The following is a 26,278-nucleotide window of genomic DNA, read 5'->3' on the forward strand; positions in this document are numbered from 1 at the left end:
CAATTAAAATGATCTACATTTGATTATCAAACAGCCTCACATATTCATTATTTAAAGAGATGTTTGGGCTCTTATCCACTTTTTTATTGACTGCTGTTTGGTGATTTATTTGCTCATAAACTTTGAATATGCACAGTGGGAATCAATCACAAGACCAACTCAGTGGTACTGACTTAGGAGTGAGTACCGAACAAGCTACAAAGAGTGCCCAACAAAGTCCACATCACAGAAATGGTGACACTAAGAATAAATGTATTTTAAAATGCTGGTGATAGCACTTTATATAACCTATATAATGCTATAACATATATCACATTTACTTGCATATAAACACAGACTTTTTTCCCTAAAAATTAGCTGGTGAAAACTGAAGTTCATGTCTTAAACAAGGAAATATGGGGAGAAGAGGGTTTGATTCTGCAGAATCCAAACTGCCTGGTCTCTTCAAGTTGGGTTGGCAGCCAGCAGTGCCTGCTAAATCAGCTGAGGGCCCACTTGCCTTAAGAAGAATGGGCAGGCACTCTGACTTAGGCAGTGACTTCATCTGGAGTAGAACTGCTAAGTGGGTACCACATCCTACTGTGAAGGGGGTTAACAGAGTAGTCACGGGTTTTTGCTCCCCCTCTACCTCAACTGCTTGTGTTCTCCCAGCAAAAATACTCTAATGATCAGTATTGTCAAAAAAAGATATTTTTTCTTAATTCTGTATTCTGTATTAAATTATTTAATATTTAATTAAAGATGTTAAATACAATTATTTTCCATTCATAGGAGTGATGATATTTTTGTTAACACACACACACACACACACACCCCCCCACACACACACACAGAGTTATACAGGGGTCTCTGATTTTTATGGCATTGCTACTATTTTCATTTGTGTTACCAAAAATATCATAAGTATTTTGTATGTGTGCCACTTCATATCTTATTGATGGAGTACAGTGATATTTAAGATCTTTAATTAAATAGTAAATAATTTAATATGCACAAGAAAAGACAGAATTAGTATATAAATATGAATGTAAACTATGTATCCCATCATGTAATTCTGGTTTCCTTTACTTTTGCTGTCATATAGAACCTTCTTTATTCTTTGATTCCCATGCAGTTGTTTCTATTTTCTGTTTGTAAGTGGACAGCAATTAAAATAACACGTTTAAAAAATAAGGATGGAGATATGAATGTAAGTATTGTAAATCAGGCTGTCCAAATTTCTAGACTGCTACAATTTGTGAACTAATCTAAAAGTCATCACTGCTGTTGAAGAACTAGTTATAGTTTTAATATAAGAGATCCTGAAGTCAACAAGTCTAGGAATTAAAAGAGTATGTTATGTGAAACCCAGGCCACCGCACAGTTTTCAGCTAGATTCCAAACTAAGCAGAATGAAATATTTTGAGAACTAAGCAATGGAGGGTTACACTATCTTACAACCACACATCCCTCCACCCCAATATCTTTCTGGCCCAGACAGCATCTACAAATTGAACAGATTAATCTTGCAACCAGAGCAGCAGTGAATATATGAATAACTATTCTTTGTTAATTATGTGACTTGTTGTGAAATTATTCTGTTCTTTCTGTCAGTCAAAGTATTACTGAACACAGGCATTATTAGATACCATGTATGTGATACATTCAAACAATGAAATTCAATTATTCCATTAGGATCTCTACAGTCAGTTTTCTAACAGTGTTCAAGCACTGTCATCATTTCAGTGTGAGGGTCAGGTATGTTGAGTTTGGCAGCCAATACAAGCATTGCATGATCCATACTTAAATAGTATGCCGATGCCAAACGTCATTTTTAAGGGGCATTTTTGTTTAGTCACAGCTCTGTTTTCATTGGTTCACCTTTATCTGTTTGTAGTAAAAAAATTGGAAATGATTTAATCTTCTAGCCAGCAGACAGGAGTCATAACCCCATCATGGGATGAGGAATAAGGGAAGAGAAAGCACGTTAATGGAGGAACAAGAGAAATTTTGCGTGTAAAACTATGCAATGAACCATACCCACTTCCTTTCTACTTTCATTTGCACTTGGTACAGAATTCCACTACTAACAGGCAAGCTGGCATGTATCACAGCCTCTTTGCTAGATCATAAAATATCTAATTCAAAACAATAGCAAAAAAAGGGAAGGACATCTACAGAAGCCAAGAAAGAGGAATGTTTATGCTATGCGTTCCTACATATAAATGTTATTTTTTTTCTCAAAGCATTTCTATCTACTGTGACAGTGCATTAAATAAAAAAAAACCTAAAACAGCATTTGTTTTAAAAATGTGAGGATATTAGCTTACCAATTAATGCTTATACATTCAAATCCCTTAAGAGAGAAAAAAATACTCATTTTAGGAGTTCATCGATGTTTAACAAGAATGACCACAAAGTTCAGCAAACCTTACTTCTGGTAGAGGACTGGCCGGCTTCGTTAGGATTCCTCCCACATAAACAACATTTGGTAGCGTGGGTCTTGGAAACTCCAGTGCTACATCAGTACACAGCATCCACAGGCTGGATTCATGAACCAAATCATGCATGGACCGCTCTGGCAAAGCCTTGTATTTCTGCAGTATCGTTTCGTATTTTGGCAGAACCAGAAAATTGACTCCCACTCTTGAAACCAGATGAAAAACAATATTTTTAATCCTTTCCAGGAAGTTCATATGATCTGTGAGAAGCGAGTTAAATTCTGGAACATAAGATAAAGGAGCCGGAGCACCAACTTCTGCTGGATACCAAAGACCAGTGGAGAAAACAGCGAATTTAACCCCTAAAAGGTGAGCTATAAGAAATCCACACATCTCATTAGGATCTACCAGCAGCAGGTCAAATTTCTCCTGTTTCAGAACATGCATTAGATTTTGGTTGCCCACAATCATGTCGCAGTTCTCCGAATAGTGATCCAGGATATCAAATAGTTCCTCTATTGTTGGTCTCCCAGAAAATATACTCCTCATTTTGGACTGAAGAAAATCATCCGCACTGCTGCTGTTAAAGATCCCTGGGTAACGCTGGAGTCTATAGTGATCAGCTGGAGGGATTTCTCTGCCCTCAGAGAGGAGTAAGACTGTTTGGTGACCTTGGTCATGCAAAGCTGAGGCTAGAGTCTTGAAAATATATAGATGGCTTTCAAACATAATTGGCGGCACAACAATGATTTTGGCAGCCCGGGCTATCCCGATAGTGCCCCACAGGAGAATGAAAACTGCGGTGTAAGACTTCATAGCTGAAATGACAAACAAAAAATTACTTCAACAAATTTAAATCCAATAGGCTTCTAGTTTTCAAAAATGACTTTCAGCCATGACAGCTTTTAGCATTATCCTATTTAAAAAAAAATTTTCTCATATCAGTACCTGGAAACAACACAGGCACCTAGCTTTAGGGAGAAAAAGAACAGGTGTAGTGTTCACTTTGTTAATAAGAGAAAGGTTGTTGGGTCTGCTCCCTTCCCTTTCACACTTTCCATCTGCCCTTCAGGTTTGACAAGTGACTTCAGTCAGTACAGATACTGGTACAGCACCCAATATATGGCAGGAAAACTTATAAGGCCAAAGGAGATGGTCCCCTCCTCCAAGGGACTTGTGTATATCACTTCATGCTACCCAACAGCAAAGATTTTTCTCTAGAAACCCGGATCACTGTAGGCTTTGGAGCAAGTGACCAATCTAACCAAGCTGCTTACAGAAAACTGTAATTTAGATCGATTTTGACTTGGGCTTTTTGAATGCCTGTACCTAGCCATGCCTGCAACATGTTCAGGTCAATATTTTTGGTGATTTTACTATTCAGAAAAAATGCTGGATTTAAAAATAATAATAATAAAACCTATACGCCAAAATCCTAAAAATGTATCCAGAAAGTACGCACAGTATTTGCCTAGGCAATACAACCGTCCTACCAATGTACCTCAATTCTGAATCTAGAAGAATATCTCTGCACATACACATATTTCAATCTTTGCTCTCAATCTTTGCCCTTCCAACAAGGGCTCCATTTCTGACAGTGGATTTTGTGTTGAATGCCCAGTTCGATAAGAACAGCACTGCCTGCTACAGCTAATCTTACTATTTCTATTGCAAACTTGGATTTATCAGTTGCTCATTCTTTCAAACTTTTTAACTACTGGGCTAAAAGTTTCCAACCTTGGTCTAGTCTAAAAGGGATTTTTTATTTAATTTTATTTTGGTTAAAAATTATTCAGGAACAGTAGCATAACTAGAAGTGAGTGAGAGTAGCACCAGCCCTAGGCAGTGACTTAGGAGGGGTGCCAAAATCATCCACAACTGCCGGGGAGTCCATGCCCCAGCAGCAACCCCAACTGAATCTCAGAACCAGCCTTCCACCACTCCCAGTGCACCTCTCTCACAGTATTTGCTCAGGACACAAACCCTGCCTGTTAAAAATCTGTTCAGGCATTCCTGAATATATGTGAAAAGTAATAAAAAACCCACTTCCCTTGTGCACGTGCAAACACCCACCCACCCACACACATACACACACAGAGTTCTTGTACTGCTATCTTTTAATCATCATAAAGTCCAACAGGGATGTACAAAAGGTTGAAATCTGGAATAGAAAAAGCCCTCACTGAAGGAGCAATATCTTTGGACGCCTATATACGTGCAGCAACACTGCTCCCATGTGCTGTAATTACGGTGTGTCGGAGCAGACTTGATTAATCAGGTAATTACCCTGCTCCAGCAGGCTCCAGCAGACTCCAGCATCACATACTTCAGTGTCCCCATGCTGAAAAACAGCGGCAGGGGCACTTTAACTAAAGCTCATACGGCAAACTTTAGTTAAAGTGCCCCAGTGCCATTTTTCAGCATGGGGATACCAATACATGCCATACTCTGGGCGCTTTCATTACAGTAGCTCTTGCAGCTGCTCTAATTAAAGTGTTGTTCCCCCCAGAACTGTATAAATGTACTTTATCTTTGGGTGCTTCAGCAAAACTGGTTGATGTAGCTCAGTTCTGAGGCTTTGAAAATTATGCCTTACATCTGAATGTAATGTATATAGTTGCTTAGCATTTGTAATAAAATGGGAATGAAACAACCTTATTTTGAAGGCTTATAAAATGGGACACATTTCACACACACATCTAAAACATTTTCTCTCCTACATGTTACCATACCTTTAGAATTGTTTTAAAAGAAAAAAGTCTACATTCATGACCTGCAAAGAAAGTTGGAGTATAAAATAGGGAGGACTTTTATTATAATTTTTCCTCTAATTTTCAGTTCCAAAAATGGTTCTAAGAATGACTAGACTGAAGCAATTATTCTTATGGAAATGGTAATAATTGGTGCTAGACTGGAAATCTGAGGCACTTGTTTCCTTGTATTTCCTTTCAGTATGGAAAAAAAAATCACATAATGATAACAGTTAACTGTAATGAGCAGCTTGTTAGTATTTTTTCCCTTCTGTGGGAGCCATTTTGCTGCTGCTTCCCCTGATTAAACAAATATTACACTTCGCTCTCTACTTCACAGATCACTGCCTGAGATATACACTTGATTGGTATCCATTTTATGATTTCAATTTTAACTCTGCTAAAAATGTTCTTACTCAATTTGAAACGTCCATCAAGTACACTGTCTGTTTTCTATCATTTTAAACACTCTTTATGTACCACTGGAGTACGATTTAAAGTATGTAAATACTTGTATACCTGGTGCTATTTAAAATATTTTTATAGCGCTACTATAGCACCCTACAGCTAAAACAATTAACAAAGTTCATTCCCACTGCTAGCTCAATATCACTGAAGAACCTGGTGCAAAGCAAGGAAGTAAATGATTTTTTTAAATGAATAGTTAGTTGTATATACTGCAGATAAGCAAGAGACTGAGAGTTTGTTTTTTCGGTCTGGTCCCTGAATTTCCTGGGCTGCTGCCTTTCTCTGAAGAACTGTTTGGTGCTCTTTGTCTGTTCTTCAGAGCTACTGTCTAAGGGCAGAATGGCTTCTATCCAATTATATGAAATATCTTTTTGATAGTATCCCTGCTTATCAGTTCATTTTAATCTTTACTAAGTCAGTTCTGGACCACAGTTTTTCACTGAAGAGTCTCCAAGTACCACCACATTGTTGCACCTTGAACAACAGCAATGGCTACCAATAGGTTTTTTGGCTGTATTTTTGTTATATGGGTGTGGAAAGTTAGAATCATTCCAGGTACAGTGCTAGAAGTGTCTTCTTGCGACACCATGCATGGGAGTACAATCTAATTGTAACCACAGAGCTATCAGCAACAAAGGATGGAGTTATGGGTCTCTCATTGAGCAGGCTACAGATCAGTAGCTCTTATACATTTCAAATTCATTAAAAAAAAATTCAACAAATAGCAGAAGGAATCTTTTTGAGACCACCCTTTGAAGTGTCACAAGTCCCATTAATTTTTCTCAGTCTTTTTATAAATATATTCTGGAAAGGGAAAACCATTTTCCACAGATATGAGTGGCTAATTTGTTTTAGTCTGATCAAAAATATGCATCTGGATAGCATTAGGATTCTCTTACTGAATATATAAATTGCTGCAATTAATCTCTTTAGGCATCACCCTAGAATAGTTCCTCAAATTCAGACAATTACCTGTAATGTGAATTAATGCATATTTTCTCTCACACGAAACTGGAAAACACTTTCCTACATAGTGGGTACATCTGCACGAGACACTACGCCACCACAGCAACGAGCTACGGTGACATAGCTCATCGCTACAGTGATGTAGCATCAGCAGGCACAAACCATGATGCTGATGCTACTGCACAGTAGGGTTGGAAACGGCCCATGAACTGCCTGGACTGTGCAGTAACAGCATTTACTGTGCAGTCACTTTAGCAAGTACTAAATGACAGAAACAACTGCAGTCAGGCACCCGTGTAGATGCACCCTACGAGTAGGAGTCTTACTGAGGCTCCTGACCTCAATAACAACAGACAATCTCTGCTTTCAGCAGAGTAAAAACAATGGTTCCAGTCTTAAGAAAAATGTGGAAGTCTGGCTTTGGTATTATTTGCTGTCTTGCTTTAATCTACCATTTACTGAATTTGAAGTAGGAGGGTCTGCTCTATCTAAAAGTTTCAGGTGTTTACTCTTCTCTGACATGCTTGGGAAGTTGGGACACTCCCAAAAATCTCGCTGAGTACTTTCGCCCAGGCACTTGTGGATAAAGAAAGGAGCATCTTACTAATACACTGACTAGTTTCTGGCTGGCTTTAGTATTTTAAAAGTATCTTAAATGATGTCAGCTAATTATGCAACCCTGCAATTTGGGGAAACTGTACAAATTCAGGTCCACACCTATAACTGGTACAAGTTGACACAATTCCATTCACTTCTTCAGAACTCTGCTGGCCTACATAAGCTGCGAATCTGGTCACCTTTGTGTTACAAAAATAGATGCTTCTGCCATAACATCTCCAATAAAAAAATTAATGATTAACAAAATGACATCAAGTGAAATTATTCTTACATTTAGAAACGACACCTCCTCAGGCTATAAACATTTTCATAACATTAAATTACTGTTTCTGTCAAGTATATAATAAATGACAGCATAGCATTTTTATTGAGGGGAAAAAAACCCAGTTGACATTCGTAATATCAATATGAAACAAATGTAGTAAATGCCTACAGGTACATGATGTTCTATCATGCTTCCATAGGGAGGATTCTAGCATTGATTTCCTTGCCTGGCATATAGTTTCATAGTTTCATAGTAGCTAGAGTCGGAAGGGACCTAGGTAGATCATCTAGTCCGACCCCCTGCCTTAGCAGGAAAGAGCACCGGGGTCAGATGACCCCGGCAAGGTGCTCATCTAACTTCCTTTTAAAAATCCCCAGGCTAGGAGCCTGCACCACTTCCCCTGGAAGCTGGTTCCAGGCCCTAGCCGCCCTGACTGTGAAGTAGCACCTCCTAATATCTAATCTAAACTTACCCTCCGCCAGTTTGTGACCGTTATTCCTGGTCACTCCTGGCAGCGCACGGGGGAACAGGGACTCCCCCAATACCTGCTGATCCCCCCTGACCAGTTTGTAGCAGGCCACAAGGTCCCCCCTTAACCTTCTCTTGTGGAGGCTAAACAGGTTCAGGTCCCGTAGCCTCTCCTCATAAGGCCTGCCCTGCTGACCCCTGATCATATGTATCTCTGTGAAGAAGGAAGTACAATGCAAAGCTATGGGGAATATTTTTTCTATTATGTTATATATTTCCCCCCCAAAAGCTACATAATTTAAGCAGTAATTCCACTTGACAGCTACAGTAGCATAATGGTAAACCTTTCCTGAAAGAGCAGTATTAACAGGTACCGTGCAGTATACATTACATGTCCTTTACAGCATTAATTGAATCCATCAGAATAACAAAATTAAATTAAAGGTTCACAAGTTGTTCACACATTTTTCAAACAAGGCATACTAGTACTGCAAAGAAGATACAATATTCTTTCTTTGGAGCTCTCAGTACCAATGTACAAGATGTATGATAGTTTGACTAGTAGTACAGTGGTCCCAGAAAGATTCCCTACAGCAGCAGCTCTAATAGAGGGGAATCATCAGGGCTAGGTACAGACAGTAAAAAAGCCCAAGGCTGAATCAATTCCATCTTTGCAGTTTAGTCTAAAATGCGTATATCGAACTGACAAGCAAATGAACAAACAAGTGAACTTTTGATTCCGGAAGTGCAGCCACATGCCTGCAGTGGCCCAGGCCAGAAGCTGGGGGGTGCTAGATGTTACAACCTGCCTCCTTGCTCAGCTGGAGCAGGCAGCTTGGGTCAAAGCTACCCTGCCCACCCTGTGAGGGGGGTGGGTGAGTTAACTTGAATCTGGAGGGGATCTGGGACAGAAGTTCAATTAACCAATTTAAACTAAATCAGTTAAGTCTGATACTGCGTCCTTCCAGGTTTATCTTAAACTGGTTTTGGCCATTTTGCAAGCAGTTTGTGCACATTGAATTTCTGTTGTATTACAGATTTGAACCAGTTTCTGATCACTTATACTAGTTTGTGTGTAATTTCTGCTCCTACCCCAGGTGACACAAAGCCGGTGTGGTAGATTCATAGATTCAAAGATGCTAGAGTTGGAAGGGACCTCAACAGATCATCAAACCCAACCCCCTGCCTAGGCAGGAAAGAGTGCCGGGGTCAGATGACCCCTGCCAGATGCCTACCCAGCCTTCTCTTAAAGACCCCCAAAGTAGGGGAGAGCACCACCTCCCTTGGAAGCCCACTCCAAATTTTGGCCACCCTTACCATGAAGAAGTTTTTCCTGATATCTAACCTAAATCTGCTCTCTGTTAGTTTGTGACCATTGTTCCTTATTACCCCAAGAGACACTGGTGAACAGAGCATCTCCAAGCCCTTGCTGCGTTCCCCTAATGAATTTGTAGGCAGCCACAAGATCACCTCTCAGCCTTCTCTTGCAGAGGGTGAAGAGGTCCAGGTTCCTCAGTCTCTCCTCATAGGGCTTGTCCTGTAAGCCCTTAACCATGTGAGTGGCCCTCCTCTGGACCCTCTCAAGTCTATCAACAACCTTCCTGAAGTATGGCACCCAAAACTGGATGCAGTACTCCAACAGCAGTCTGACCAATGTGACATAGAGCGAAATATCACTGCACAGATTATCAGAAGCAAGTCAGAGGGAAAAGGACTCTGCTTCACTCTTGGACCTGCCACGTGGGATTGCTGCAGACAGAACATCCTGCATTAGCCCTCATAATATTCTAAATGACACCAGAGGTTGTTCCAGCTCATAGCTGGACCAGAATTGGGGGAATTCTAAAAGTTTAAACTTGACACAGCTGACAATGCCAAGATACTTAAAAAAGTGCTAAACTTTATTATGTATTATTCCATGTTCTGGCTGGGAGAAATTGAAAAGTTGAGTGTCTTTTTCAAGGCAAAAAAGCAACCGAGGGTGAGATTACACATTACAAGTAGATCGTGTTAGATAACCATGGAAAACAATCATCCACAACTGTGAGGGACTGCCAAAGAAGAGTTAAGAGCACTTAAAACTGGAATCATCATCCATCAAGGCTCGTTGGGCGCATCTACACAGGACGCTACATTGCCGTAGCAATAAGCTATGTCACCGTAGCTCATTACTACGGCAACGTAGCATATGCAGGTATGAACTGTGATCCCGACGCTACTGTGCAGTGGTATGGGAAAAGACCCATGTGGCCTCCAGACTGCACAGTAACATACTTATTTAAGGAAGTACCAAATGACTAAGCAGTAACAACTGCACCGCCGGTGCATCTGTAGATGAGCCCACTGAGTACCGCTAAGTGCCCTTTAGGCATCTTAAAGTCACACCACTTTAAACGAGGATTACCTTTGAGCTAAGCTACCTAGTTTTGAGTTGAAATAGTTTCTGGGTGTTTACCCGAGATAAAACCAGCAATTTGTAATTGTCCGATATCCCAGGAGGTACTGCTCCCAGCTAGAACACCTATCCTCCAGGACTCTATGGCTCTGGACTTACAGCTAGAAACAGCCAGGAAACAGGTGGGTAGAATTGGGTGAGTGGGAAATGAAGAAAAACAGGTGAAGAGAGGGCAGGGGGACCAAGGGGAGAGGGGCATGGGGAAGGGGAGGAGGATTGGAGGGGGAAAGAAGGAGGGGGAAAAGGGGTGTGGGTGGTTGGGGAGCTGTGGAGCTGTTCCCCTGTACCCCCCCAAATTGCCCCCTCTACCTTCAGATTGCTCCCCTGCCACCCCAGTTGCCCCCTCTGTGCCTCATTGGCTCCTCCACCCCCAGTCACTGCTCTGCTACCTCAATCAGCCCAAGAGTGGCAGAGGTGCAAGTAGAAGGATTCTTCCTTCCTGCTTGCTCCTGGGACCTCTGCAGACCACACTGCCACAGGAAGCCCAGATCCAGCCCCCCACCCCCTCCCCTTGCTAGACCCTACAACTGAAAGGTAAGAGATGGAGGGCATGAAGCTGCAAGGTATCTATGATGCCCAGCAGGAGCTACATCTAGGTGCGTGGGGGTGGCATGGGCTGCAGGAAACCGAAGAGCAGTCTGGGAGGGGGACTCTCCCCCCACCTCTGGTGCCACCATCGCTGCTCTCAGGCTGCTGGGTGTCAGGGCAGTGATCTGGGGGTGGAGTAGCTAATTAGGAAGTGGAGGGCAGCAGAGTGATTTTGGAGGCAGAGGTGGTAATCCAAGTGGCATGGGGAGTCCTTCCCCTCCTCTTCTCCCAAGCCTACACTGTGGCTACATAGTCAGTGACCAGGGTAAACATGGAGCAGACTTTGAGCCCCTAGCCACACCCCTGTTTGCCAGCCTTCCAGGGCCAGGTCTGAGCAGTGCATATTAGAGTGGGTATTAACTCTGACAATATGACTGATCACTAGCACTAGTTCACCTTAACAAAAACTAACATTCCTTAGAATTAGCACCTGCTAACTCTAACCTCTCTAATATCTCACCCTAATGGCAAACAAAGCTTTCAGACCCACACACAGTCCACTGCACTACACAACTACTAGTCAAGCTATCTGTATCATTAGAATTAAATAAAAAAACAGCTTGAAGCTCGAAATAACTCACTGAAAGCACCTGATGTAGCTATCGGGGACATAGCATAAGAGTAGATAACAGCCATAGACAGGTGTAAAGAAAGCAGAATTATGTTCGAGGAGGTTAAGGGCCTTTTTGAGGCTACCTTGTCCGTGGTCAAGCTAGAAATAGAACCTAGAAGTTCCTAGCTCCACTCCTAAGCATCAGGCTATTCATCTATTCCTCTCTTGGAAAAGTTAACCTATCTGTCAATCTAAGTCAATAAATTTCAATATCAATATATATCTTCTTCAAAAGAAGCCCCACCACAGTGATACACATTTCTATTTTAATTAGTTTTGAAAAATATTTAATTTAAAAAGATTCCCTTTCCAAGATTTTGCTTAGGTTTTGCCTTCCTTTACATAAAGAAATGTATGAGCCTATACAATCTGATAATGTCTAAGTCAGAAGGTTGAAAGATATTTTTTAAATTAATATCCTTCAGAAGCGTATGGTGGTACTTTAAACACCACAATAGTCAATCAAAACACCTGAACATAAGAAATCAGTGTTTTGTTTCACATTTTTTTTTACCTTAAAGTAGTGTTTATACTAAGGTTTTCATGTGGGAGTGGGGAAAGTTAAATATTGTAAAAATCAGAGTGGGTTTAATGTTTAACAGTTTTAACAGCTTCACATAAAGTAAATGAATTACATGTGGCCTTTTAAATGGAAGAGAAAATGCAGTCTTAACAATCTGTTTAAGCAAACTAAGCTCAAGCACAGAAGACTTAGAGGAAACATGTTTTCTGTAGACTAGAAAGGGCTATAGTTCCTGAATATTTTTTTTCTATAATGAATGCTCAGGAAAAAATAACCTAAAATTGCAAAAATAAATTAATTAATTTGATAAAGCAGGATTGAGAACTGTGATAGCTTCACGGTCTTTCAATCTACAGTCGAAAGCAAATACAGTCACCTGAGCTTTGACGTCAGTGGGGGTGACACTACATGTAATTTCAGGCTAGGTAGAGCAGCTTGCCAAGATGAAGGCTTTCAAAGCTTGTTCTCACAGTTCTACCACAAGGAAAATGAAATCCCTGGAGAAGTCAGTAGGAGTTTTAATGAAATAAGGAGTGCATGATTATGGCTTAATGTCCTGCATGAAGTAAGGTAACTTGCTTGTACATATCATCAACAAGTAAACTAGGGCAAATGCCCTTAATATTAATGCCATTCTTTCATTTCACTCATCAAGCTCCTTAAGCATCCCTGCCCAATATGTCCAGAAAGAGAGAATGGTGGGCAGAGAAGCAGGAAAATGTCCTTCTTATTAGATACCAGTGAAGTGATTGCAGCAGAAAAATCTTAACCATTGATCATTCTGATCACCTTACCAAAAGGTTTTAGGTTACTATATAACTTATTCCAGAGCACCTAAAGGAACCTGGCAAAGTAGCAAGTTAATAAAGTATATTTCACCTCTGAAGACCTGGATTCATATATTGACTAACTCTGAGTTTCTTAGGCTCATATTAAAAGCTAGCAGAATACAATCCAACAGCAAAAAAAAGAGATTTACATACAATTTCACAAACAGGTAAACTGCAGCTTACCGGCACCAATCTGGAAATGTTCTAACTCCTCCTTTCCATCTCCATTATTTCTCACTATCCCATAATCTTCTATACAAGTTTAAGACTACAGACATAAGAATACAAATTCTCATTGTTTTGGACATGTGAAAAATGTTTATTTTTTTTAATTCAAAACTTTACATTAGTGTGAAATTGAAGAATGCTATTATCTCATTCCGTGCCAACAAGAATGAAGAAAAAGCACCACAGTACTATTTGCACAACTGGAGAAACATGCATGTTTGTTAGACTTTTGTCAACAGTGATATATACATTTGAACAAGACTGCCAATCTGATGTAATATCCACACTGGGAGTGAATTGTGATCACATGTATTACAATATTTGCTCAAGATGAGCCCAGGGCGAGAACATTATTGGGTACTGCAGGTGAAGCTGATTTTAATCACCATCAACATCAGAAAATGAATCCATTAATATTACCATTTGAGGTCACCCTTCATGCTGTGAAAAATAAAAACTCCAAACAGTGCAGAGTCATCACTACTGGCAGTCCTAGTTTCAGATGATAAGTAAAAGCTGCTTAGGGAAGTGCTATATCATGGCTAGGATGATCACTGTTAACACTATTCACAAAAACTACTGAAAGAGTATAACTTAGAAAGACTCTGTTAAAAAGAAAATAAAACAAAACAGAGTTAAGTCTATCAATGAATTCTAAAGAATCAGGAAAAGTATCATTTTTTAATAGTTGGATACCAGAATGTTTAAACAAAATAGATTTTTGTACGATGGAAGGTCATTACTAAAACCTTATAGAGAAAACTTTTGAATAGAATTAAGTGAAAGGTACCAGTCATTTTATCATATTTCCAACACCTTGGAAATGAGGGTAAAAGACCAAACTAATATTTGGTCTAACTCTACTGACTGCCAGAGGCACGTTTATGTATGCCCAGTCCAAAAATGGTCTGAAGAATTACCTTGGAATATATTGCATGGGAAAAAGAAAACCATCATAATTCTTTCTTATATTGATTTCATAGATTTCATAGACATTAGGGCTGGAAGGGACCTCGGGAGATCATCGAGTCCAGCCCCCTGCCCAAAGGGCAGGAAGTCAGCTGGGGTCATAGGATCCCAGCAAGATAAGCATCCATTTTACTCTTGAAGGTGTTCAATGTAGGTGCTTGAACCACCTCCGCTGGCAGACTGTTCCAGACCTTGGTAATAGAATGGTTTCATGCTGACACTGAAAGAATGGGATGCAGGCACTTTAAGCCAATATGACCAAGTGGCACTCCAAAAAGATCACAAAAGAATGTAAGAACTTACTTTCTGGTTTTCCCCCCCCTTAAAATACTTCTTTAAACAGAGGGGAAGAAAATTAGCATGTTTGTTTGGATTTATGTTTTCAGATCTAACATCAGTCAACCTGCAGCATTCACACTTGATGATGATGCAAGACAATACCACAATGGTGTACAGTTAGCACTAATTAATTCTGCAGCTTCAGAAGAAAACAAATGATAGACGCTATTGTGAGAGTAAATTACCACTTCCCACCAGGTCAAACACGTGGAAGCAAGCAGTCAATTTATGATGCAACATCTGTAAAAATGCAGCTGGACTGATATACCTGCAAGTCTTTAGTTGCAAGACTGGAGCCTATGTTTGTACGATTGCTGTCTGTTGCCTGTAGATAAATAGGGCCAATACCATTTATGAACACTACTTTCAGTCTGAGCCACCAAAAGGGGGCTTTTAAATAGAAAGTTGTGAATCTGTAGCTAGGATAGCTAGTAAGCAATTCATACCTGCCACAACTTCATTGAAGCAAATGTAATTTTTGCAGGGACTCAAGTAACCAGAAGTTTACAGACCTACAAAATCTTGGCGTATTATCCCAGAGCAGGATTCAGTACGAACAGCTGCCAACTATTTAAGGTTCTTGCATCATGTACCTTACTGTGGCTCACTGAAGGAGAGGAATGTTTATGATGAAGTTATTTTATGTTACGATTTTTATGAATTGTGTCCTAGGACAAACTGTCCTCTACAACTCCAGGCTCTCATTTAAGTCAAGGCATAAGCCTGAACACAGGCTTGAAGAAGGGTGCAAACCCGCACCCTCAAGGGAGCAAGGCCTACCTACTTATTTATACAACAGTTTTTATCATGCTTATAGGTAGATTAAATAAGCTTTTACACTCAAAAAAATTACAAGGGACAAACAGCATCAAATGCAGTATACTTAAAAAGGACACACTCCTCTTTCACTTTTAAAACTGTCAGTATTACCTTTTACACACAACTCTACTCTGGATAATCTTGAAATAAATCTTATCCAAGAGAGAGAGCAGGTGCAGTCTTAAAACAGGACATTTTAGAGGATTATTCCTAAAGAAAACATATATGGACATTAAAAATGCAAGGGAAGCTGTTGTAATAAACAAATGTTAAACAATGAAAAGAAAGGTATAAAATTCCTAGAAGAACCATGCCAATGAATTCTTGAAGCAACTGCTTATGAGGCTTCATGCTCAAGGAGTCACTGAAGACCATGTCAGGATGGCCTACTTGGGAGATAACTGCTTCCAAAAAGATAAAAGGTTCATTCTATTAATGTCCTGTAGGATTGTTCACGCACCTTCCCAAGAAAAGTTCACTATCAGTCAATGAGAGCCTAAGACTCACAGGGCCAGGCCAAACGGTTATCATAATTTCAAGTGTTTGGTATCACAACACCACCAAGACAGTGATCTCCATACAAAATATATTTCATAGGGCTACATCACTCCCATCAAGAAGTCTTGATGATATGCCCCCTTTGTAAGTATTCTTTTATGTAATTTAAATGCTGTGCAACCCATGATTCTCAAGGTACAGTTCAAAGGATTTCATCACAACTGAGATTCATGCAATCAAGTCTAGAAAGCCTCTCTGCGAAATATTAACAGCTCACTCACACGCATTGCCAGAAAAAAAACCCGTTCAGGATCATACAATATAATCAAGAATTCAATTGCAATCACCCCAGGGGTGTGGTAGAGTAGAAAGTGAACAGATTTTGGTTAAGTTTCCCTGTGTATTTGAATAATAGGGATTAGAAATCCTGCTGTAAAATCTTATATTTCTTGGATCTTACATTTCATGGCAGGATATCTAAAGCCAAATACAACAGTGTTTTTTTTTCCTCCTGTATTCCTGCAACCACATAGGATTTGGAAAACATCGTATACTCCCTAGAATAGATCTTGGTACACTGTGGCTCTCCTAGGGAAGTCTCCTGACACATGCTCAAGTCTACACACACTGTTTCTCAGATTGCTCCAGCCCTGTTGCACAAGCAGCAGTAATTGCAAGTGATGAATTTATGACAGCGATGGGAAAGGAGGGGGAAAAACAAGATTAAACAACTATCAGTATGAATTTAAAATTATACCAGTGCAGCTTAATATATTTCTTTGGAAACAGTGGCCCTGGTCCCACTGCTATTCTGCTAAGAAAGCAATGTGGAGTGTGACTAACTTATTAGGATGTGTCCCCTCTGCTACCATTTGCTGAACAGAGGCAGGAGGAGCGTTAGGTATGAGCGAGGCCGAATAGGGGACACAGCAAGAGAAGAAATCCCATTACCTGCAGTGCCAGTCCGTGGGTTTGGCTACACTGCGGGGCGCTGCTGAGCACCGGCAGGGGGGCAGGAGAGAAGATCTCAAATCAAAGCTGTCAGAGAAAGGGACTGGGTCTGGGACCCAGGAGGTGGGGGCAGAGAATGGCAGCAGCTCAGTCCCAGCCTGCCCTGGCCCAGCAGCAGACATGCAGGCGGACACGTCCAGAGGAGCAAGGAGCCAGCTGCTTGCACAAAGGGGGCGCAGGGAGCAAACCCGCACCCTCAAGGGAGCAAGGCCTACCTACGGCCCCCCTGCACGAGCAGGCACCCTCCTGATCTGCATCTGACGCTAGTATGTCACTCAGGAGTGAAGAGACAGAGATGACTCCCCTGACGGAGCTGGGGTGTTTTGCCTCCCTCTGCTGGGAGGGAGGAAACCTCTCACAGGCCCCAAGTAATACCAGCAACCCTTGCTTAACCTGGTATCAGGAAGCACTGCTGATTTGAAACCACTTCTCCCAGTGAGAGGCCTGAGACAGCAAGCAGCTTGACTCTGTGGGCAGCAGCAAGGGAGCAAAATAAGACCTCATTTTGATGTTTGTGCAATAGATTTTGAGAAGAAACCTTAAGTGGTTGGATGCCCCAGCATGATTTCACAGGCCCAGGGTGGGGCACCACTTGAAAAAGCTGAAAGCCCATGTTTCTGGGACCACTAGCAACAACCTCCTTTCATTCAGACTAGGTTTTCTTTCTAAAATCAACTTTCCGATGGCGAGAAGAAAGCCTTAAACTCCCTCCGCCCTCCCGCTCCGAGCCAGCTCCAGAGTGGTACAAGTTATCCCCATGTCACACCATCAGATAACAGCCAAGGATCTAGAAGAATTAAAACAGTAAGAAAGAGTTTCTTTGTTCTATTTCTGACCTCATCCCCCAAAGAGTGAGTAAATTTTAATATTTCACATTAATGCATGTCGCAGGGCAAAAGATATCAGAGCTGTCATATCTTAGACATAAGCTGGAAATAATAAAAATAATAATGCATTGATGATGTTTGCTATCAGTCATATAATGTTTTGATGATGTTGGCTGTCAAAGTTTTCATCTATTCAGCTCAACTAAAGTAACTCCTTGTCTTCAATATCAATGACAGTTACTGTTTGTCACAAGGCATTTTTTGATTTCTCAGAATTTAGATTTAAAAATATATCCCCAAATAAATCTGTCTTCCTGCCTTTTACAGATTTCAGAATATCACATATTATTACACACAACGGAAGTTGCCATCTTTTTTTAGAGCAGTTTATGCCCTTTTGACCTTTCATTTTCAACTGTCTTCACCTTTTCTTTTCTTTTTAAATAGCCCTTATTTTGTGGAGGTGTTCTGGCCTTTTAAAGATACATTATATATGAAAACCAAGGAATATACAGAAATGAAAAGGAACATAGAGGACTTTGCAACATAGAGGACTTGGGATAGCTATATGTGCATGAAACATATGGGAGCTCTGTGATCTCTAATGCAATACAACATAATTCGTTTTCCTAAAAAGATGACTGCACGCTTGACTAATCCATACATCTTCTATTGTGAAAGGTTACTTATGAAGAACACTGGAAGATTTTTTTTTTGTTCATTTGTTTTATTACATCATTTTTTGAACAAGCCTCACCTAGCAAAGTTTGTTCTGGAGTTGCTGTCCACAACTGGTATATAATATTAGGAATACACATTACTGTTCACATGCTTCTCTAAATGAAAAACTGAAATCCCCACGAAGATCCAGATCCTGATTTAGAATCAGGTATACCATTTGTGTCAATTTTACTCCCATTCTGAGGTGTAGTGATCTTAGCCAGTGCTAAAACTGTAGAATCCAGATTTTAGAGATGCGGAGATACTTTCTGCTAATCTCTAGGTCAATAGTGAAAAGAGATTAGGGTCAGATCAGTGATAAGATAATGGAGTTAATTTTGAAGGGAAGAGGGCAAGAAAGGAAAATTTAGTTTGCTTAACTAAAAACCGGGAGATGGGGAGTAGGCATAGCCACTGGTCTGGGTCAAGGGAAGAACCAGTCCCAAAAAGGAAAATGGAAAGTCTGCAGCTGTCAGGACAGAAGTTACTAGGCACAACTGGTTGTAACAATAAACAAACAAGAAAAAACCCATCACTATCAACACAAGTACCTACTATTAAATCTGTGTGTGCATTCACTTTTGCAAAAAAGGCTTGTGGCTTCCTTTGCATTTGAAAAGCACCTAAAAACCATTTTGGACATCTCCCAATACAAAAAAATTATTATTAAAATGGTTTGAAATTGATATTTTATTTCTGGTTACAGCACCCCTAACTACATAGTGTCTAGCTATGTCATTATAACTGTAGAGATAATGAAAAGCAAAAAAGTCAGACAGAAATCAGGTAAATATAAATGTCTATATTCTGAAACAATTAAAACGATGAAAATTTAATTTAAATCATTCCCATACTCAGATGAAATTGAGTCAAAACCTAAATGAGCAATAAATTGATGTAAACCAATTATCTACCAATTAGAATAATATTCATTTATTACAAAGGAAACTTTAGCACTGTACTTAAAAGTTAACTACAGTATTTAGTTGACATAGATTATTATGTAACAGACTACAGTCCAGCTCACAAAATTATTAGCTTTGAGAGAGAAATTTCTTAACTGTCTTTAAGAGTGCTTTCCTTAGAGTTTCCTTAGCGGCCCAACCAGCAGCCCATATCTACAGATTTCCTGGATGCCCAGGAAGTCCCGCATGGTAAATTTACTCATGTAGGTAAATAAGACATTATGTCATAAAAAAGGGGGAAAACAGTAACGCCTATGTTTTCACTTTAAGGAGACAGTGGGCAGACTGAAGGGATGAGAGGAAGACCATTGTAAATCTGTTGCCAACAACAATACTTTATCCTGAATCTGCTCCTTTCCCTTGATGGTTCTGTGCAATGAGGAAAAAAATGAATCCCTTGAATACAAGTCCCAAGCCATTTGAAACGCTGATTATATAACACTGCCTTTCAAACCTCAATTCCTCTTGCTCTTGCTGAAATTTTACCCAGGAGACAGGGTATCATATTCGCAAGGGGCAAGCAAGGATTTATGGAATTGTTAGTACATATTTTTATGCTTTAAAAAGGGGTTGTTTGGGGGTTTTTTACATGCAACTTGTACATATAACTAATCCATGTAAGTATATTTTTTTACCTTTGTATTTTTTCCTGTTTTGGATTGGATGAGACTGTTTAAATAGGTCTTGATCAGGCAACGAAATTACTATTAAGACCTTACCTCCCTGCAATTAACCTCTTCCTTTATCTTTGCACAGAACCCAACATGATGGTGTCTGGTCTGATTGGGATTACAGGAGTACAAAGAATAAATAAATCATTTTTTATTGAATATAAATAATAAATAAATTTCCTCCACTTCCCCCATACTGCTATGCAAGATCAGTGGGCTTCAGGGAAAGGACCTATAGGACAGGATATGTGGGATGAAAGGCCTTTTAACTAGCAGGGTAAAAGGGTTTCAGCCTCCAGATGCCAATTAGATTCCTAATAACAAAATCCCTCCAATTCCCAGCAAGTAGTTGCTTGGTTGGTAGGGTTGGAAGGGACCTGAGCAGATCATCAAGTCCTGCCCCCTGCCATGGCAGGAAAGAGTACTGGGGTCAAACGACCCCGGCAAGGTGATCATCTAGCTTCCTCTTAAAGACCCCCAGGGTAGGAGCCAGCACCACTTCTCTTGGAAGTTGGTTCCAGATCCTAGCCGCCCTGACAGTGAAGTAGCGCCTCCTGATATCTAGCCTGAACCTACCCTCTGCAAGCTTGTGACCATTATTTCTCGTCACTCCTGGTAGTGCTCGGGGAAACAGGGACTCCCTCAATGCCTGCTGATCCCCCCTGACTAGTTTGTAACAGGCCACTAGATCCCCCCTCAGCCTTGTCTTGTGGAGGCTGAACAGGTTCAGGTCCCATAGCCTCTCCTCATAAGGCCTGCCCTGCTGACCCCTGATCATATGAGTGGCCCTCCTCTGGACCCTCTCCATGTTGTCCACATCCCTCCTGAAGTGCGGTGCCCAGAACTGGACACAGTACTCCAGCTGCGGCCTGACCAGTGTCGCATAGAGGGGGAGGATCACCTCCTTGGACCTGCTTGAGATGCATCTGTGGATGCATGACAAGGTACAGTTGGCCTTCCTGACTGCATCCCCACACTGTCAGCCCATGTTGATTTTGGCATCAATAATGACTCTAAGATCCTTTTCTGCCTCTGCACTGATGAGAAGGGAGTTCCCCAACCTGTAGGTATGCTGCTGGTTCTTCCTTCCCAGGTACAGTACCTCACACTTGTCAGTGTTGAAACCAATCCTGTTCTCATCCACCCACCCCTGTAACCTGTCTCAGTCCGATCTCCCCACATCTTAGTGTCATCTGAAAATTTGAACAGGGTGCTTTTTACATCCCGGTCAAAGTCACTGATGAAGATGTTGAACAGTGTGGGTCCGAGGACCAAGCCCTGGGGGACCCTACTACCCACATCCCTCCAGGTCGAATAAGACCCATCCACCACCACTCTCTGGTTGCGGCCCTCCAGCCAACTAGTGACCCATCTGACTGTGTAGGTGTCGACGCCACAGTACCCCAGTTTTTTAATGAGAATGGGGTGAGAGACTGTGTCAAAGGCCTTCCTAAAGTCCAGAAAGACTATGTCCACTGCTACACCTACTTCTAAGGATTTTGTGACCTGGTAGTAGTATCACTCTTAAGACAAACAATGGATACTTCTGCTATTGTCTCTCCCAACAAAGCTGGGTACCATGACTTCCTCTACAGTAGGTTGAAACCGCCTCCGAAAAGTTAATATGAATCCTGCCTGCATAGCTTTCATAGAAAAATACCACATAACCACCTTCCAAAATATTACAAAGCATTACAGTATTAGAAATACTCTTATTACAGCAAATTAATTACTGCATAAGCCAGTTGTACAATACTGGGGGTTATTCCAAATTCCACAGAAGTCAATAGAGATATTTTCCATTTACTATGAGTTTAGAACAGGTTTATATATCTGGAAATTTCCCAGTACCTTTTTAATGTTTATCTCTGTAAAACCCACTTGATACATTAACAGCTGAAAAAATACCTGCAATCCAGAACTCTGTTGGTTCAAAATTGTTCTACAGAACCTCCAGGCCAAAAATTTCAACTTGGCTTTAAGTTAGATGCCGAAATGTATAAATAGATACTTCAGGTCAATGATAGTTGTGAGTGCTCAGCATCTTTTAAAAAATAACTTATGTTTAGTAGTAATCAGGATTTTTTTTAAATGTATGTTTTAATCAGAAAATAGTAACTCACCAAAACCAAAACTTTCCCTAGAAATGAACATATTGGTTAAAAATAGTCGTTCCTTCAACTACTTCAGAATACCCCAGTGACTAAAGCAAGGTTCAGATGTCTCCCCTGCCTGCTTCAGAACAATGACTGAACCACAGTTTCCCGCTTCCCAGGTAAATGCCTAAAAACAGGTTGCCAGTTATTTTGGGAGTACATTTTCTCAATGCCCCTATAGAGCTTTCACATCCCAGTTAAGTCACTTGGCTACAGTGTCAGACACTGCATTCACTGGCCCAATGAACTGAGTTTTTGTGTGAAAGAGAGTAAGAAGATGGACATAAACCACACCTGGCCTACTCCAAAAGGTAAACAGATTTCCCAAGAGCAGCCTATCCTCTACAGGAAGGCTGCCCAACTTCTGAGCAGCTGGGTACCATGTGCCACAGGGGCACCCCACCATACAGGCACCTTGGCCACCTGCAAGCCATACTTGCCCACTCCCAAGGTGGGGGCAGGAAGTGGAAGCTGGAGGAGAGAGCAGGAGCCCAAAAAATCCAACTACAGCAGCAATAGGAACAATACAGTAGTGAGAGCCTGGTAGGAATCTGCAAACCATGAATCAATCACATGTGGGCTGCATGCAACTTGCAGGCTGGTTTTTGGACGGTCCTGGTGCTTGGTTAGACCCCAGGTACCTCTCCATTATTTACCAGCTACATTCATTCCCCACCGTCCCACTGCCAACCTGTCTCTCACCCACTGACTCCTCAGTTTACATCTTCACTGACTGGCTTTCCTGCATGCATACCAGCCCAACCTCTGGCTTCTCTACTATTCATTTCATCCAGGCAGAACACAAATACCAACTGCAGATGCTTCCTAAGCCTGATGAAGAGTATTTATATCCGAAAGCTTGCAGAAAAGATTTTTTCCAACGATATGGGTTGTTTTAATGAAAGATACCAGATTTACCCAAAGAACCTTGTCTGGCTAGACTTTGGAGTGTCAAACTTTCCTCTAGTCTACCAGTAGATGGAGCAACTGCAGCAATAGGTATAGGAACAGGAATCCCAGCTGATCATTTCCTCTATCCAACAGCAATAATTTGTACTTATGATTGCTTCCTTGTTCTCCTTTGCTACCAATTAGTAAATAAAATGGAGTAACAAGGCAGGAAATGGTTATCAGATGATACCCACATAGGCCCTCCCCTCCTGGCAGTCCATAGCAAACTAAATGTGTAAACTGCATGTATACAGCAGCTGTGAATGAAGGAGGAAAAAATTGTGCAGATACAGAAATGATCTGAAAGGCAGGGAAGAGGATATATGTGGAAAATGCATAAATTAACAGACCAGGAATATAGTAATAGATTGGTATGTAAACTAGTAGATGAGAATGGGAACAGAGTGAAGTAAACTGTCTTATCTCAAGTCAGTGATCCCTGTTCCTAGTTTCCTGCCTCAGTCGAGCATAAGAATGAACCTGGTGAAGAAAGGTACAAAGGAAAGCTGATCAAAGGAAAGATGGAAAGGAGGGACAGTCTCGTCAATGCCTACTTCTGTAGGCAGTCACCGCTAACAAACCCCTCTCCCGCCACTGCTGGCTTCTGTGGGCAGTCACCACTCACCACCCCTCTGCCAACACTGCCCACCACAAATTGTACCCCCCAGAATTTCAAGAGGCACTAGCAGTTCATATAGATGCTCCCACATAGTATAAAATGAAAGAAATTGCACTGGGGATTTCAAAATATCCTCACAGAGCAAGAAAGGCCTTCCAGACTGCCAGTTTTATCATCTGCATCAATTCCCTTTCCTAGTCAAGTCTAACAAAGTGTATAGGAATGCAGTATAAGAAAGAAACAATAAAGGAGTCCAAGTGAACCTGACAAGTCCTTGGAGCAAGGAAGCTTTTACTAGTTATTTTACCATTACAAAAAGGTCTGAAATGCCCAAAATTCTATTAATTTCAATATTTCATCCCTATTTGTGCACACAACTTTAGAACACATAAACACTTCTCATAAATTCCACTCTCCCTGGATTCCAGTTCTCAAACCCCACAATTTACTAAAATAAACTTTTAGGTAGTGAATTTAGCTAAATGTTGTAATATTTTGGCACTTTGTAATGCACTCTGTTTGCAAGTATGTAATCTCTAAATAGCAGATTCACCTAAGGGTTTGGACATGTTTAGAAATTCTTTAAGTTAATACAGTTCACAATTAAGAATACAAAAAATTGTCATTTATTATAAGACATTTTGAGTCTTTCTAGATAAGGCAAGATATAAATCTAAATGATAACATTTACTATAACAACAACTGTAATAATGGTCATAATAACAATTACAAGAATGATAATAATAATAATGACATATTTACTCCAGTGTAATTGTCCTTTACTCTGGTGTAAACAAAGACTGCACAGAAAAAGTAAACTCCTACATCAATGTAACATACTTGAATATGGTATAGACTTACTTAAAAAAAAAAATCAGGGGTAAATCTATACCAAAGAACATTACACAGGTATAAGTGTCATGTGTCTGCAGCTACCTCAGGGTAGCTCTTTCTTGAAGGCAAACAGAGTATATTACCTGTTCACCCACTGTCTACTGTCAAGGTGTCATACTAGCATCTACTGTAAAAGCAGTGTGTGTATCTGCCCTGAAATGGCTAACTGTTCATAGATCAGCTCTGGTTCCTAGTGTAATCCATACTGGTGTGCAAAAGTAACATAAAATACACTGATGTAAATGTGTTATATGTCTACATCCTAAAAAACCCCAACTTTCAATCAGCCTCTAAAAGGAAATGCACCACAGCCAACAATTAGTATTTCTCTATGATGTAGCTGCTCTTAGAAGAAAACATAGCAGAGATCAACAATGCCTTCTGGTGATAGGACTGAATTACCCTGCCTAGGTCAAAGGCAGTTCGAAGCCAGTACCCAGCTGCCGTCATTACCACTGCCTGTCTCTGCTGCCTAGCATGAACAAAGCCCCAGGATGCAGCATGGCACAGCATGGTCCAGGCAAAGCCTCCCACTGCTGAAGACTCCTGCCTCTGAAGCTCCTACTCTGTGGACCAAATCCACTATATCTGGGGGTGGTTGCCAATCCTTGAGTTAGAGAGAGCTTGTGTTCTATACTAGCTCCACCTGGTGGTTTTAAGGTGTTACCACATGCTGAAAAGATGTTCTTCGCTACAAAGCACATCTCTGTAGTAGCATTTGGTAAAGTAGGCTGTTGCCTATGAAAGTTTATGCATTTCTGAACCAGTTAGCCTCTAAGGTCACATCCAGACATTCACAAATTACTGCAGTGCATGCCCCTTCATGTGTGTTTCGTTGCAGGACAATTTGTCCCGCAACAGACAAGCTTCTCTTTCCCAGCTCCCCCCAGCTCATCAGCCAGGGAGAGCAGGAGGCTGGGGCCAGCACTGGTGCTGGTCCCAGTAGTCTCACCTAGTTGACTGGAGCAGCAGATGCATGGGTCAGGTAGCACAGAAGCATGAGTGGCAGACAGACTGTTGTTCTGTATGCCCCGTCCTCTATGTGTGCTGGCACACACTTGTTATGCATGTGTTATGCCACTTTTTATTCCTTTTCTTTTTTTCTTTTTTTGCTACTGGGAAATCCTGGTAGCAAATTTTGGCCCCAATGTGCAAATTTGCAGCATGGAACACATTTTAATATTTGCCAGTGTGATTTGTGGTGTGACAAAGAGGTTTGCTGCTCAACAAGCCATACCATACAGCATATCTGGATACAGCCTAAGGTGCCACCCTGCCCTGCCTTGTGCTTGACTTCAGACTAACACAGCTAACTACATCCCTGCAGTAGAAAAGAATTTTTTGTTGAATTGGGTTCATAATACATATCGTTAACCTACTCAGTGGGTTAAATACTCTTAGAACTCTCATTAGTTGTGTGCTTCTGCATTTAACATATTTTATTTGGACAAGTATCCTTGAGTGATACAAACTAATCTTATCAACCTGCCACAGGCATTGACAGGCACTAACAATTTTGTACATTGTGACTTTTAGCCAAATTTCAAATATAAAAGCAACAGCTGGAAAAAAAGTTTAACAGCTTGTCCATTAAGATCGATTTTTTAAAGATTTGTTGTTATTATACCCTTTTTTATTTCTGCTTTT

At 40.8% G+C, this 26,278-nt stretch overlaps 1 protein-coding gene across 1 annotated transcript in view; it reads right to left on the reverse strand.

Annotated features, from left to right (window-relative positions):
* The window catches only part of UGT8 (UDP glycosyltransferase 8), a 77,179-nt gene that overhangs the window by 44,231 nt on the left and 6,670 nt on the right, over positions 1-26,278 (reverse strand). The window contains exon 2 of the mRNA XM_090036655.1: positions 2,415-3,238. Coding sequence (XP_089892781.1) covers positions 2,415-3,236 — 822 coding nt within the window. The 5' untranslated portion in view covers positions 3,237-3,238. The remainder of the gene's footprint in view (positions 1-2,414; positions 3,239-26,278) is intronic.

This window comes from Crocodylus siamensis, chromosome 2 (assembly GCF_052110815.1).
Source record: "Crocodylus siamensis isolate JL-2025a chromosome 2, ASM5211081v1, whole genome shotgun sequence".
Classification (NCBI taxonomy): domain Eukaryota; kingdom Metazoa; phylum Chordata; order Crocodylia; family Crocodylidae; genus Crocodylus; species Crocodylus siamensis.